At 56.3% G+C, this 14423-nt stretch overlaps 1 protein-coding gene across 3 annotated transcripts; it reads left to right on the top strand.

Annotated features, from left to right (window-relative positions):
- Nucleotides 1-1802: 1802 nt before the first annotated feature.
- FDXR (ferredoxin reductase) lies at nt 1803-11308 on the top strand. Of its 3 annotated transcripts, none has more exons than XM_065034900.1 (12): nt 1803-1929; nt 2456-2553; nt 4199-4294; nt 4830-4952; nt 5507-5620; nt 6128-6229; nt 6647-6754; nt 6940-7024; nt 7959-8158; nt 8793-8964; nt 9829-10002; nt 10701-11308. In XM_065034900.1, the coding sequence occupies exons 1-12, from the start codon at nt 1884-1886 to the stop codon at nt 10829-10831; spliced, it is 1449 nt and encodes a 482-aa protein (XP_064890972.1). In that variant the 5' UTR covers nt 1803-1883; the 3' UTR covers nt 10832-11308. The 3 variants fall into 3 exon arrangements, with proteins under 3 accessions (XP_064890972.1, XP_064890971.1, XP_064890970.1); XM_065034898.1 differs by lacking the exon at nt 1803-1929 and adding an exon at nt 2320-2365; XM_065034899.1 differs by lacking the exon at nt 4830-4952.
- The last annotated feature ends 3115 nt before the right edge of the window (nt 11309-14423 follow it).

The raw sequence follows: 14423 nt of genomic DNA, 5'->3' as shown, positions 1-14423 counted from the left end.
CCAGGGCTTAGTTTTGTCCACTCTGCTTTCACACCTGGGGAGAGGAATTCCCCTGTTTGGTGCAGTGGGACCAGGGGGATGCGGCTGGGGATGTGGCACCATGTCCAGGGCATCCTGAGCCAGTTCCCAGCTGAGAACCACCAGGATGGGTCTGTAAATGTGTGGTCGGGGGCTCAGGGAAGGGGTGGATGGTGGGCAAGGGGCTGTGTCACCGCTGCCTGTGCTTTGCCTGACTTTGGGATAAATTGGTCCCTTCTAGGAACAATGATTTGGCAAATTTAGCCTTAAAATGTTGAAGTGCATTGTCTTTATTGCTGGGTTTTGTTACTGGTATCTCGTGATGCCTGAGGTGGGGCTGAGGGAAAGACCCTCTTTCACCCAGGGCTTGGGAGTGAGAGACCCTCCCCAGAGCTGCCCTTCCACCCCCATAACTAGTTTCTTAATTGAGCATCAGAGCTAAATTATGTTAAATGTGCCAAATCAATGGTGCTCCTGGCTCCAGTGAGCGAGGGGTGAGCATGCAGTAATGGTGCTTTCGGTTCAGAGTTATCTCAGCCTCGCGTGTCTCCACTCAGAGGGAGCAGAGTGAGCACAAAATGCTCTTTCTCCTCCTCTGCTGCGAAGAGATCAGTCCCAAAATGTTTCTGAGTGATGGTGGTAGCATCAGCCCTTTCCACAGCTGGAATTCATGGATGTTGTTTAATGTAGTGCCATCTAAAGGCAAGTGTTCATAGATCCATCAGCCAGTACCACATAACTTGTGATGTGGGAAATATGTGGATTATTCCCTGTCAGAAGTGGCAGATACATGTTAAGGGGGAAAAGGGAGATTTCTTTTCCCTCTACTCAGTACCCCTGAGATCGCTGCCTTGAGTGATGCCCCAGATTTGAAATCAGCTCTTTTTTTGGGGGAGATGTCAATGCTGATTTTTGGAACTGTACCTCCAGCCTCGTCTCTGCGGGCAATGGGATGGCAATGGCTGTGTTAGGCTGAGGACTCAGAGCACAAGTACAGGATTTAAAGCCGTTGAAAATCCTGGTCCTCACCACAAACAGCCCGGAGGAGCAGGTGTAGATGGAGGCACAGGGCCAGCTGCTGTTCTCAGCGTGCCTTCGCAGAAAGCCATGAACCAATTTTCGAGGCTGTGTGAGAAAGCATGTGGGTTTTATGAGCCTGATTAAAATCAGCTTCTAGCTGTAAACTCCTCTCAGTCTTAATTGCTTTTAAAAAGCCCCTTTAGCTCTTGCCTGCATGCTTTGGCATTTGTACAACCCTTAAGCATCTCCCAGGCCCACTGAGATGGTTTCCCTGCCTGGTGCATTGCATGGGGGCTGAAGCAAGACAGGGTGCTCCTACATGGGAGATAGGAGTAGTTGCATTTGAAATTAGTCGAATGATTAAGGAGGAAATAAAGCAGGGAAAAGACTGGGTGCCTGGCAGTAGTGTTTATCTGGTTCATCCTTTACTGAGGGGATGCTGTGGGTCTCTCCTGGTGACAGGTGGACAGCTGTGCAAGGGGCTGGTTAAAATCAGTCTGAGCTTCGGCTTCCACCGGAAGACCCTCGCAGTTAATCAGTGTTGGCAATAAAGGGGCGCACGCAATTAGCAGCCGCAAGGATGGAGCCGGTGCGGGAGGCAGGTAGGGTACCGCGGAGGCCTCGCCATAGAGAGCGGCGGCACGGACGGCCACGAGACGGCCTTGCCTTTCCTACCTCTCTATGGTATCGCTCGTTTCCGGACATGTGTGGTAGCAACGGCATGCTGTTATTGGTTACCGGCGTGGAGGCGGGGCGACGCTTCGCTGTGTGGGCGGGGTGACGCTCTCCTGCCTCGCCATTGGTCGACGGGGAGAAGGGGCGGGGCAGCGGCGGCGGTGACCGGGATGGGACCGGGCGGCACGTGGTGGAGGGGCGCCGGCGTCACGGGCGGTGAGGGGCGGGCCTTGGCGGCGTCACGGGCCGTGAGGGGCGGGGCCTGGGGGCGTCACGGGGTCAACCGGCGCCGGGGGGCGGAACACGTGTCCCGGAGTACCGGGGCTGCGGGGGGAGGCGGGGCGGGAAGAATCGGGATCGTGCGTCCGAGCGGCTGCGGGATCCGTGCCCGGCAGGTTCGTTCTCCAGCTCCGGAGCCGTCCCTGGTGCTCTGGAGCGGTAGTGCGGGGTCTCCACAAGCCCCGGTGTCTCGGTTCCGGTGCTTTCCGGTGCCGTCAGCCACCCACCGGCCCAGCCGCAAGCTCAAGGCCACGGGCACGGCGTTTCCGCCCCGACCCGCCCCGGGGGCCGCGCCGCCGGTGGGTACATAACCCCGGCCGTGCCCGCCGAGCGCCGTGCGCCATGGCTGGTGCGGGGGGACGCGCCCCGCGCGGTGGGTGCTGGCGGGCGGGACGGGCGGTGGCCGGGCGTGGGGTCAGCGACCCGCGTGGCATCGCGTCCCCCGTGTCCTTGTCCCCCGCAGGTGTCCGGCGCTGGCTGTCCTCGGCCGCCCCGCTGCCCCGGCTCTGCGTGGTGGGCAGCGGCCCCGCTGGCTTCTACACGGCTCAGCACATCCTCAAGGTACCGGGGGAATTTGGGCGTGGGTGATGGCAGGGTCTGACTGGGGTGGGAAGTGGTTTTGGGGGCTGCCAGCCCCACTCCAGCCAGGTGTGTGGTGTCAGGGGCTGCTTGGGGAAGAACAGACCCCCCAAAGTCCTCCTGACCCCTTCTCTTGGGGTGTGCACAGCTGCTCCTGTCCCTGCCCTCCCCGAGGCCACCCAGGCGGAACCAGCAAGTTGAGCCCAAGTGATTTTTCTAGAATTAAGTAGCAGAATCTGCCTTGTTTAGAGCTGGTGTCACCCCATAAGAGTGACAGTAACTGTGCGTTAAAGGGAATGTGCAGCACCTGGTCCCCTGTTCCCTCCTCCCCAAGGGGAATTAAAGGTGCTGACCCCTTCTCTTCTCTGACTGATGATGAGACCTGAGGGAATGGCAGAAGATGTGCCAGGGAAGGTTCAGGTTGGGCATTCAGAAAAGGTTCCTTACCCAGAGGTGCTGGACACTGAACAGGCTCCCCAGGGAGGTGTCACGGCCCCAAGCCTGACAGTGTTCAAGAAGAGACTGGACAATGTGCTCAGACACACGGGGTGGACTGTGGGGTTGTCGTGTGCAGGGAGGGGGCTGGACTTGATGATCCTTGTGGGTCCCTTCCCACTCAGGACATTCTGTGATTCTAAAGCACGCGGGTGGCCCTTTGCCCAGTGTCTGTGAACGTTAATGCTTTGGGTGGGCACACCTCTGTTGGGAAGTGAGCCCCAGGCGCTGAACCGGGCTGCTGACACCCACCAGAGATGCAGCAGCTTAACCCCGTCATTAAATCATGCTGTGTTGTCTCCGATACGTGTTGGAAAATAGCTGTTACTAAGCCTCAGGGACAAATTTTAGGGCTGCTTAATCTCCGGGAAGAGGCTGACTCAAAATACACAATAACAAAAGCCTTGTAGCAAAACATCTGGCTAAAGCTGCGACCCTGAGGTGACTCAGCTCAGGGGGATCTCAGGACATGGACATCTCTGCTGGGGGCTGGTAGACGGCCTGGTGGGTCCAGCAGCACCCAGAGTGGGGGCTCTTCTGTCAGCCCCCCTGCATACCCAAGAGCCACTGGGTTAGTGTGGAAGAGGGGCTGTGGGTGGGCAGGAGGATGGACCCCCCCGCGAGATGTACTTGGTGGTGGTTGGGGTCACGTTCTCTGCTCAGCCTCGCGTTCTGAGCTGGCAGTAGCAGGTCCAGCATCACCTTGAACGTGGAAGAGTCTGGAACAGGATGTTTCTGACTTCAGGATCTTATAAAATCGCAGGATAATTTTGGTTGGAAGAGACCCTCAAGGTCATAAAGTCCAGCCATTAATCCACCCCTGGCACTACCCCATGTCCCTGAGAACCTCATCTCTGTCTGTTCAACCCCTCCAGGGATGGTGACTCCACCACTGCCCTGGGCAGCCTGTTCCAATGCCCAACAACTCTTTCCAGGAAGAAATTGTTCCCAAGATCCAACCTCAACCTCCTCTGGCGCAGCTTGAGGCCATTTCCTCTGTTCCTCTTTTGGTGCATCCCCTCCTGCCCTGTCCTTCCCCAGCAGCCCATAAGCTTGCATGTCCCTCTGGAGCTGCTGGGCTCATATGGCCTCTCTGTCCTTGTCCCCTACACGTGACACCCTTCTCTCACAGCACCATGGTGGAGCCCACGTCGACATCTACGAGAAGCTGCCTGTTCCCTTCGGGCTCGTCCGGTTTGGGGTGGCCCCAGACCACCCTGAAGTGAAGGTCAGTGCTGGCTCAGCTCTGCAGGTGAACATGATGGTGGTGGGTGCAGGGCAGGGAGTCCATGTCCTTTGTGGTGCCTTGAGGCTCGCTGAGGTGTGGGGCTGTAACACTGGAGAGGTCCAAGTCTCCTCCTTGTCCTTGCTGACACCCAGCAAGGCCACAGCCAGGTGATTTGAGACATCTGATGGTTTGGTGGGGCTCCCTGTCCAGCCTCACCTTTGGGAAGGAGTTTTCTCCTACAAGGGGGTTTACTCAGAGGATCTGAAGGTGTTGGGAGGGTCCCATTGTCACTGGGTGGGTGCAAAAGAGGGATCTTCCTTTCCTCAAAGGGTGGTGGAAAGAGTGCCAAGTGGCAGCTGCGCTTATCTCCTGGTGAATTATTTGTGCCTGTTAGATAAGAGTCTCAGAATAACTGACCCAGAGAGGGAGAGAAGCATTTCAAGGCTGAGGGGGGACAGGGACAGGGACCTCCTGCCAGCAGCAGCCTTGTCCCCGGCTGGGATGTAACTCCCCGGTGTGTCTTTGATCTCGGCAGAACGTGATCAACTCCTTCACGCAGACGGCGCGCTCGGAGCGCTGTGCCTACTACGGGAACGTCACCGTGGGGAGGGACGTGACGGTGGCCGAGCTGCAGCAGGCTTACCACGCCGTGGTGCTGGTGGGTACCGCGCCTTGGGGCTGCCCCGGCCCCCCAAAAATCACAGGAGAGGTCTTCGGGGTTATTTCCCTCTGGGATTTCAGGATGAGGGTTTGGATTTGGTGTTTCTGGGTGCTTTATTGCTGTGGTAAACTCCTCCCAGTCTTGGGACAGCTCAGATGCTACGAGTCTTGTCCAAAGCCTTGCAGGGAGTGTGTGCTTCAAAAATTCAGGTCTCCAAAACCCCGCTGGAAGGGGTAATGGTTGAAGAGCCTCTTCCTTGTGATGGCAAATCCCAAATTCAGCCTGACAGGGATGTGTCCCACCTGTTCAGCCCCCAGCTAGTGCTCTGCCTTGGCCCAAAGAGGTCCCGTTTGGCTCTGGAGCCCAGGAGAATGGGCTGGGTGAAGTCCTGGTGCTCAGGCTGTGTTTAGCCCCTCTGTTGGACATCCCGTCCCTTGGGAAGGGTTGTCAGCCGTGCAGGGTCCCTGGCAGGAGCTGGAAGGGGAGATTTTTGCTTTGGTATCACACCCTGTGCACAGTGACATCTCTGACTGTGTCTGCTCCCTCCTCAGAGTTACGGCGCTGAAGATAACCGCGTTCTGGGGATCCCAGGGGAGAACCTCTCCGGTGTTTATTCAGCCAGAGCCTTTGTGGGCTGGTACAACGGGCTGCCCGAGAACCGGGACGTGAGTACAGCGATGCTTTCCCTGCCCTTCCTCCCCGTCCTGCATCCCAACACAGGCATTCAGCTCCAGATTAAGTCCTGAAAGGCCCAGCAATTGGAAAAGATTAGCAAGCACCACGTTAAATCCTTCTTAGACAGTAGAAATGTGAACAATTTGCACATCAGTGAGAGCGGATTAGCTGGCTCCGTGGGTTGGCAGCACGTTTTGGCCAGGCCAGATGGGAACTTGGATACTGATGATGGTCTGCTTTGGCCTGAGGAGGTGTTTTTGGCTGAACTAGACCCTGGGCCCAGAGATGCTGTCATGGGAAGAGGGTGAGAGGGATCAGCTGGGGTGCCCAGAGTGGCTGTGTTGCCGTGTCTTGCTGGTGTGCAGTTTTCCTGTCTGCACCACCTCTTTTGGAGGAAAAGAGGGTTAGAAGGGAATTTGGGTGGTGGGAGCAGGTCCAAGGGGGTGGACATCACGGAGTCCAGGTGGATTTGCTCGTGGATGGGTCTTTCCCCACAGCTGAAGCCCGACCTGAGCTGCGAGACAGCGCTGATCCTGGGTCATGGCAACGTGGCGCTGGACATTGCCCGGATCCTCCTGTCCCCACTGCATCTCCTCAGGGTGAGGCACAGTGATATTCCACACCGCGAAGGGGCCCAAACTGCCTCCCTGCTGGGTGGGTGCTGGTTTTCATCCATCTCGGCAAAGCCTCAGGTTTTCCTGTCATTGGGATCTTTCCTCTGGGGAGGCTGTTGCCTCTTGGGTGCACCCTGTGGGTTCACAGCCCACAGGAGGGGTCCAAAAGTCACTATGTCTCTGGAATTGGATCCATCTTTTTGAAACACCCTGTTCATTCAGTGCTGAGGGACCAGCTGTGCAAAGAGCTCTGTGCAAAAGGAGGTGACATGTTTTCCATTCTCACCCAGGCTCTCCATGTGCCCAGCCTACTTTTCTGCAGATTTGTCACCTTCAGAGGCTGTGCCTTCCCCCCAGGTCCCCCAAATGTGCCCTTGGCCCACTGTCTCCTCTGTCTTGCAGCAAACAGACATCACTGAGGGTTCCCTGGCAGCTCTGGCCTGCAGCAAGGTGAAGCGCGTCTGGCTGGTGGGCAGGAGGGGACCTCTCCAAGTTGCTTTCACCATCAAGGTACGGCTGGGGCTGCATCTGTGTTTCCCAGTGCTGAGCCCCAGTCCCTGGTGGGGAGAGGTGGTTGGGGGGCGGGTGGGGAACACAGTCGTCCCCTGTCCTGCACCCATGTGCTGGTTTCTGTCCTGGGGCTGTTGGTGACCTCTCTGTGCTGGAGGTAACATCTTCCTGCCTGCAATTCCCAGGAGCTGCGGGAGATGATAAACCTGCCCGGTACCAGACCTGTTCTGAACCCTGCAGACTTCACAGGCCTGGAAAATGCTGTGAAAGGTGATGGAAGTGTGCCAAGCATGGGTGGTGGGTTCGTCTCTTCTCCCAAGTACAAGTGAAAGGATGAGAGGAAACGGCCTCAAATTGTACCAGGGAGGTTCAGATTGGATATTAGGAGAAATTGCTTCTCAGAAAGGGCTGTCGGGCATTGGAAAAGGCTGCCTGGGACAGTGGTGGAGTCATCATCCCTGGAGGGGTTGAACAGACGCAGAGATGAGGTTCTCAGGGACATGGGGTAGTGCCAGCATTGGACTAACGGTTGGACTCAATGATTTTGAGGGTCTTCCAACTAAAGTGATTCTGTGATTCTATGCTTCTCTGGACAGGGACTCACCTTGACAGATGAGCGTCCAAGAATGATCTGGAGATGCTCAGAATGTACATGAGACATGTACTCTTGACCTGTGCTTAATGCACGGTGTTTGAAACCCGGGTGACCATGATGTGGCTTGTCCTAGGAGGCCACCAAGGCAAGGGAACAGCCTGTTTCTCTGTTTGTCTCACTTTGCTGCTGGGGAGTGATGCTTACGCACGGAGTGATGAAGGCAGGAGTTTTGGGAGGGCTGGGAGAACCTTGCAGGAGAGATCCCAAGGCTGTTGATTAAAGAGCTTCCTACAGAGCTAAAAAGAAAACACTAGAGTTCAAGGGTGTCCAGAGACTTGCTCTTCTCCACAGGCTGCTGCCTCTGAGCACCAGCAAGACAGCAAAACCACAGGCTTTGATTTGTGTGTTCCACTGACCTCAAGCCTCAAGAGCTTTCCTGGTCACTTTGATTTGCAGTTTGTCATCTCAAAGTCTTTGGAGTCTGGTCTGCATGACAGACTCCAAACAGATGCTCTTGTACCACTGAAACCGCCCTGACGTGGCCTCAGCCCCGTGTCCCGAGGGGCCTTTGTTGCAGTTCTTCTCCTGAAGCTCTCACTTTCTTCCTAGATGTCCCCAGGCCCAGGAAGCGACTGACTGAGCTGATGATCAAAACAGCCCTGGAGAAGCCTGGGGAGAAGGCGGTGGAGGTGCAGGCAGCAGCCCCCCGGGAGTGGGGGCTGAAGTTCCAGCGCAGCCCCCAGGCAGTGCTGCCCACTGCTGACGGGAGGCGGGCAAGGGGCGTCCGCCTGTCCCTGACCCACCTGGAGGTATGGACGGGCTCCTGGGGGGCTGGGATGGCACAGGACTCCTGCAGCCCTTGGGGATCTCTCCATAGGCAGCTGGCTGTTCCGCAGCTGGTTGGGGTGGCTGCTGGCAGGCTCTTGGGGAAGCTGGTCCCACCAGCAACAGCATTTCCCACTCTAAAGAGAGCGCTGCTGCTGCTGCAAAAGGGCTTTCAGCAGATACCCAGGGGTCAAGGATGCCAAAGGGGACAGAAGGAGGCTGCTGCTCTGCATCTCATCGTAGTCTATGGCTTCCTCACAAGGGGAGAAGGGGCAGGCGTTGAGCTCTTGTATCTGGCAACCAGTGATGGGACCTGAGGGAATGGCAGGAAGATGTGCTGTGGAGGTTTAGGTTGAACATTTGGAAAAGATTCCACCCAGAGGGTGCTGGACACTGGAACAGGCTCCCCAGGAAGGTGTCACGGCCCCAGGCCTGACAGTGTTCAAGAAGAGACTGGACAACACCCTCAGACACACGGTGTGAACTGTGGGGTTGTCCTGTGTAGGGACAGGAGTTGGAGTCAGTGATCCTTTTGGGTCCCTTCCAATTCAGGACATTCTCTGATTCTATGATCAAGTGACTGTCTGGTGGTCACCAGCTTCTTCCTCCCTCTCCCAGGGCTCAGGTGACTCTGCCAAAGCCGTCCCCACAGGAGACGTGGAGGAGCTGGAGTGTGGGCTGGTGCTCAGCAGCATTGGCTACCGGAGCCTGCCCCTGGACCCGGCCGTGCCCTTTGACACCCAGCGCGGCATTATCCCCAACAGCTCAGGCAGAGTAGAGGGTGTCCCAGGTCTGTGTCCACAGGGAAACACATGGTGGACTGGGGGTTTTGGGACGGGAAACTCTGTTCACCAAGGGCACAGTACAAGCTGGTGAAGGATCTGGAGCACAAGTGTGATGGGAGCGGCTGAGGGACCTGGGGGTTCAGTTGGAGAACAGGAGCTGAGGGGAGACCTTCTGATCTCTGAACTGCCTGAAAGGAGCTTGGAGCCAGGGGGGGTCGGGCTCTGCTCCCCAGGAACAAGCGCCAGGAGCAGAGGAAACGGCCTCAAGTTGTGCCGGGGGAGGTTTAGATTGGATCTTTTGAACAGTTTCTTCCCCAAAGGGCTGTCAGGCATTGGAATAGGCTGCCCAGGGCAGTGGTGGAGTCACCATCCCTGGAGGGGTTGAACAGACGTGGAGATGAGGTTCTTAGGGACATGGGGCAGTGCCAGGGGTGGGGTAACAGTTGGACTCGATCTTGAGGGTCTCTTCCAACCAAAATGATTCTATGATTCTAAGGTGGTTGTGCACCTCAGAGAGTGGAAACTGAGGAAAGAAGCTGCCGCTGCCAGGTGTTAAGACCTGGCCTGTCCCCAGCTCGCATTAGGTGTGTCTGGTTTTGCACAGGCTGGTTTTACTGGGCCTTGGAGTCTGTTCCTGAAGCAACACAGCCCATACAGCTGCGTAGTGCTGGGCTGCAGGTGCCCAAATTCCTGTGACAGCACTGTTGAAGGGCCATGTCCACAGCTTGATCACAAAATCATTTTGGTTGGAAGAGACCCTCAGGATCACGGAGTCCAACTATTGATGTGACACCTGGGGACAGGGTGAGGAGGGGCAGCCAGGAGGGTCTGTGTCCACGTGCCAGACCCAGCCTGGCTTCTCTGCGCAGGTCTGTACTGCAGCGGGTGGGTGAAGAGGGGACCCACCGGCGTCATCATCACCACCATGAACGACAGCTTCGACACTGCCCAGTCCGTGTTAGAGGATCTCCAGGCGGGCGTGCTGGACGTGGCCACCTCCAGAGAAGGCTTTGGGGCTGTGGAGAGCATCCTGTGCAGCCGAGGTGAGTGCGGGGGGCCGAGCAGCCGGCATCAGGGTGTGATGGAGCCAAACTCCTCCTGGATCCGGGTGTCCTGGTGCAGCAAGTCCTATCAGATACTTTTGGGAGGAGAGGCTGAGCCACAGAAATGTGTTGTGCTGCTGTTTTGTTGCTCCAAAGTCCAGGGAGAGCAGAACTTTACTTCCCTTGAACTCATGCCATTGCTGAGGTTGATGACCCCTTTCTGGGAAGGGCTGTGAAAAGCAGCACAGACCTTGGGTAAAATGTCACTGTCAGCTGCCCAGACAGCCAGCTATTGCTCTGGAGTGCTTTTCCCAGCAATCCTTCATGGCAAGTTGGGGGAAAGATTAAAACGCCCAAGAGAGTAATTTGCCGTTGCTGTGTTTAAAGGCATTCAATTAAAGTGTGTGTGTTTTGCCTCGTTAACTGTCTGAGGTTTAAGAGGGAACTGGAAGCGTTTTGTCCCCCAAGGTGAGACCGTGCTCACCATTGTTACGGCTTGCAAAGGTCTGATTGATCCTGTCATCCGTTTCCTCGTGGTGCTAAAAATCATTATTATTCGTTTGCCAGGGTCAAGTCTCACGTTGTGTGAGGAAAGGGCAGGCTTTGCTCGCTCGGCAGGTCCCTGCTAACGGGGGGGTGAAGCTGAACTCCTTTTTACTTGGTTAACTTCTCCCTCCTGTCTCTCGCTGTCACCCCAGGGGTCCGTCCCGTTTCTTTCTCCGACTGGGAGAAGATCGACGCTGCCGAAGTGGCGAGAGGCAAAGCTGCTGGCAAACCCCGGGAGAAGATCGTGGATCCTCAGGAGATGCTGCGGCTGATCGGTCACTAAAGCAGCAGTGATGGGAAAGTGGCGCTGGTCCGGCTGGTCACACCAGCGGGTTACAGATGGCCTGGGAGCACAAGGCTTGTTCCCGGGGCTGGTGGTCGCTCCGTGAGGCGTGTGGCACTTGTATGCATGAACTCTGTGTTCCTGAAGTGCGTGTTTCAAAATACCTGAGGCTGCCGGCTGGTCCTGTGTCTCCGCAGCTGGCTGCTGCCCCTGGGGTGATACTGTCATTCGGGTCCTTTGAGCATTAATGAATTGGCCGAGCATTTAATGAGTTGGTGGCACAGATATGGGGTGATGTGTTCCTGGCAGGAGCCCTGGCTGGGCAGCTTCCCCATGGCAAGTCATGGAGAGAAGCTTCCTCGTGTCTTGCTGCCTCCTCTTTAAACCTCAAGCCGAATGGCTTTGTTGCCTTGTCATCATGCCTGAGCAGGCCTCTTATTTTTATTTTTTTTAATAAATCCTTACAGGAAAGCCAAATTGGACCTGGGTTCTTTGTCTGTGACTGACTTAAGCTGGGAGCCCCTGCGGCTCCTGTGCCATGTCCTGTGGCAGGGCAGCTCCTCGGGAGGGGCCGTTCGCTCTCCCTTCGTTGTGAGCTCTAAACAAACAGTCAAGGGCATTAATTCGCTTTTCCACCTCCCGCAGTTCAGCCCCGGCAGAGCCCGGGCCCTGGCTCGTGGGGTGGATTGGGATAATGAGTGTGTAATTGCCTTGTTCCGGATCAGGAGGGATCCTGTGTTGGTTGGTACCTGCCAGTGCTGGCTGGTGCAAGCGATGCCTCGAGCCCTTTCTCTTCGTTCACTGGTGGGTTGTTTGTTGGTTTGGGTTTGTTGTTTTTTTTTTTTTTGGCCTGTGTTTTGAAGCTTATTAAATGCTTCTCTTAGTCCAAATTGACTATGGTGACAGGTTTTAAGCCAGATTACAAGCTGTGAGCCGTAATCTCCTTTTTATCCGTGGCGCAGGGGCCACGTCAGTGCGGTGCCCTCCCCTGGCCGTCCTGCCACCCACGCTGTCCCCAACCTGCTGTGCTCCCTGCAGGGTCACAGCTGCCCCTCTCTGACCTGTGTAAGTGGTGACAGTGGCAGTTGCTGGTGACTGCGTGTCAGAAACAGATCGGGCACTGTGATGGAAGCAGAGGATAAATCCAGCCAGGGCTTATTTTAGGTCCACGCTTAACCACCGAGCCCTCTCCCGTTGCAGAGGACATGCCCACCACGCACTGCGCTCCCACCCCATCACTGGTCTGACCTCAGGCAAGGGAGATCTGTGGCTTCTCTTTTTTTTTTTTCCCCTTTTTAATTTTTTTTTTCTCTTTTCTATTTAAATCTCATTTGCAAGCTCATTAAGAAACTCAGGAAATGCAATACTGGGAGCTCGTACGCAAACGAGCAATAAAGCTTTTGTCGAACAGCTGCTCGTGTGATGGGGCTCTCGTTACGTCTGGCGGCTGATGCGGTTTTACTGCTGAACTCTTGAGCAGGAGATTACATCAGCTCCGGGTTCGAAGGCGAATAAAGTGCATTGGAAAGGGGGGTGTGGAGGTGAGGGGGTTGCACTGAGGGTGGGGAGCAGCCGTGTTGGTAGATCACCCAGCCAGAAATGTGATGGAGAAGGGGTGGTTGTTGTTGCATCAAATCTGCAAGTATTGGGAAGAGACAAGCTGGCTTGTCCCCAGGGTTTTCTTCACGTCACCGTGAATGTTGATGTCGGGGAGCTTTTGTAGCTGTGATAAGGCCACGGTGCTTGCACGGAGCACGGCAAACGGCTGTTCCTGAACTGGTGATGCTTCAGGGTAGTTTTTGGGCTGCAATAACACATTAAGGGGAACGTCTTGCTTTGCTGAGCTGTGTCCTTGCCCAACCCTGACTTTGGCCAAGGCCCTGGGGTTAATTCTGGGCTGTGGGGAAGCTGTGGGATGATCAAGGTTAGCGAAGGGCAGGGATGGAGAACCGAGCCTCATGAGCAGAAGAAGGATTGTTACGATTCTGTAAATCCTTATTTGACACCTCCAGCTCCCTTTTGCCACCTGCATCCCCGAGCCCCAGCGCGTGTGCTGCTGCCTCCCTGTCCCTGTTCTCCATCCTTCATCCCGGGACCAGGATGCATCCAGCTTCCCCAGGAAGGTCCTTGTTCCCCGGTTGCTGTGTCGTTAGGTGGCGCTGGGAGGCCAGTAACGGGGAGCAAAGGGGCCGAGTGGGGCTGGGGGGGTGACCGAGCAGGCTCCCTGTTTACATTTGGGTGCTGCTTTTAGGCAGTATTAGCCTTGTGGATGTTTGTTCCCGGTGTGTCCCCGTCCTGGTGGACGAGTGGGGCAGCGTCTCTGGGCAGCGCCCCCCTTGCCCTCCGGTCTCCAAAGCCATTTTCTGCAGCTGGTGAGGAGCCAGGCGGGCGATGGTGTGAATGACACCCGTCTGCCGGCCTGAAAAGCTGGAAGTCGCGGCTGGCAGCTCTTAACGTGGACTTCCCAGCTCTGATGAGTTCTGGCTCAGCTCAGCGCTAATGAGGCTGCACAAAGCTGGTGGAGATCAGCAGCTGGGGAGGTTTCGCCTCATGGCTGCGTGGATCCTCCTGCACCCCACGTTCTTGGTGTTTTGGGTGCTGCTCTCCAAGGCAGCCAGGGTGGGTATGGAGCAGAGAGAGCGCCCATCAGGGTGTGCGGTAAATGCTCTTCAGCTGTGTCTTTGCAACCTCCCGCTGCTGCTTTGTGCTGCTGTGCCTCAGTTTCCCTGCTCTGCAGAGCTTTTTCAGGCTTGGCTCTTCTCTGCCCTGGATCTCCTGCCTTGCATGGGCAGCTTGGAGTGATACAGGGAAGAAGCAGGTCTGAGACACCCCAAAAATGTCTGTCGAAGCTGCATTTTGCAATTACACCCAGGAGACAAGTGCGGAGGTTCTTGCTGGCTTGCTAACAGGCTGCTTGCCGAGCTTGGACTTTTCAAACCAGCACTTCGAGCCCGTGAAGCAGGAGGTTACCTGTGCTCTGGAATAAAGGAAGAACCAGCTTGAGTCAGGTCTCTGGCCCAGCAGCGAGGGGCTGCGCTGCCGTTTAACTGCCGGCTTACGCGACTAGAGAAAAAAATGGTTGAAAAAGCGTTTCAGCAGCGTGGCTAATAAATAATTTTCCAGCCCCATCCCTGGCGTTTGCGTGGCCGCAGAGGCGGTGTCCAGCGTTACACCACCCCCAGCCCCTCGCCGCGTGAATCACCGAATTGCGGCACCGGGAGCCGGGGTGAGTTGGGCTGCGCCGGGGGGAACAGATGGCTCTGGAAAGTGCTGACCTCAGCGCTTTGGATGAGCACGAGCACTGGTCCCTGTGTGTTCTCTCCCGTCGCCGCTTGCTCTCCTGGGCACATCTTCTCCTACCTCATGTGTTCTTCTCTCCAGCCCCAGGTAGGGATGGTGACCAGGTTGGGGTACTAAGCTGAGGGGTCACTGGAGTGGGTTTCCAGCCCCTCTGCACCCAGGAAACTGCTTCCCTCCTGGTGCATCACCCCTTCTGCAAAAGGACCCCAAGCGCATCCTTGGCTCCAGACCCACCAGAGGCTCATGGTTTCCACTCCCAGCATTAAGACACCCAACCTTCTCAGGGCTCTGC

Source organism: Columba livia, chromosome 18 (genome assembly GCF_036013475.1).
Source record: "Columba livia isolate bColLiv1 breed racing homer chromosome 18, bColLiv1.pat.W.v2, whole genome shotgun sequence".
NCBI lineage: Eukaryota > Metazoa > Chordata > Aves > Columbiformes > Columbidae > Columba > Columba livia.
This window is presented reverse-complemented; position numbering and strand designations above follow the sequence as displayed.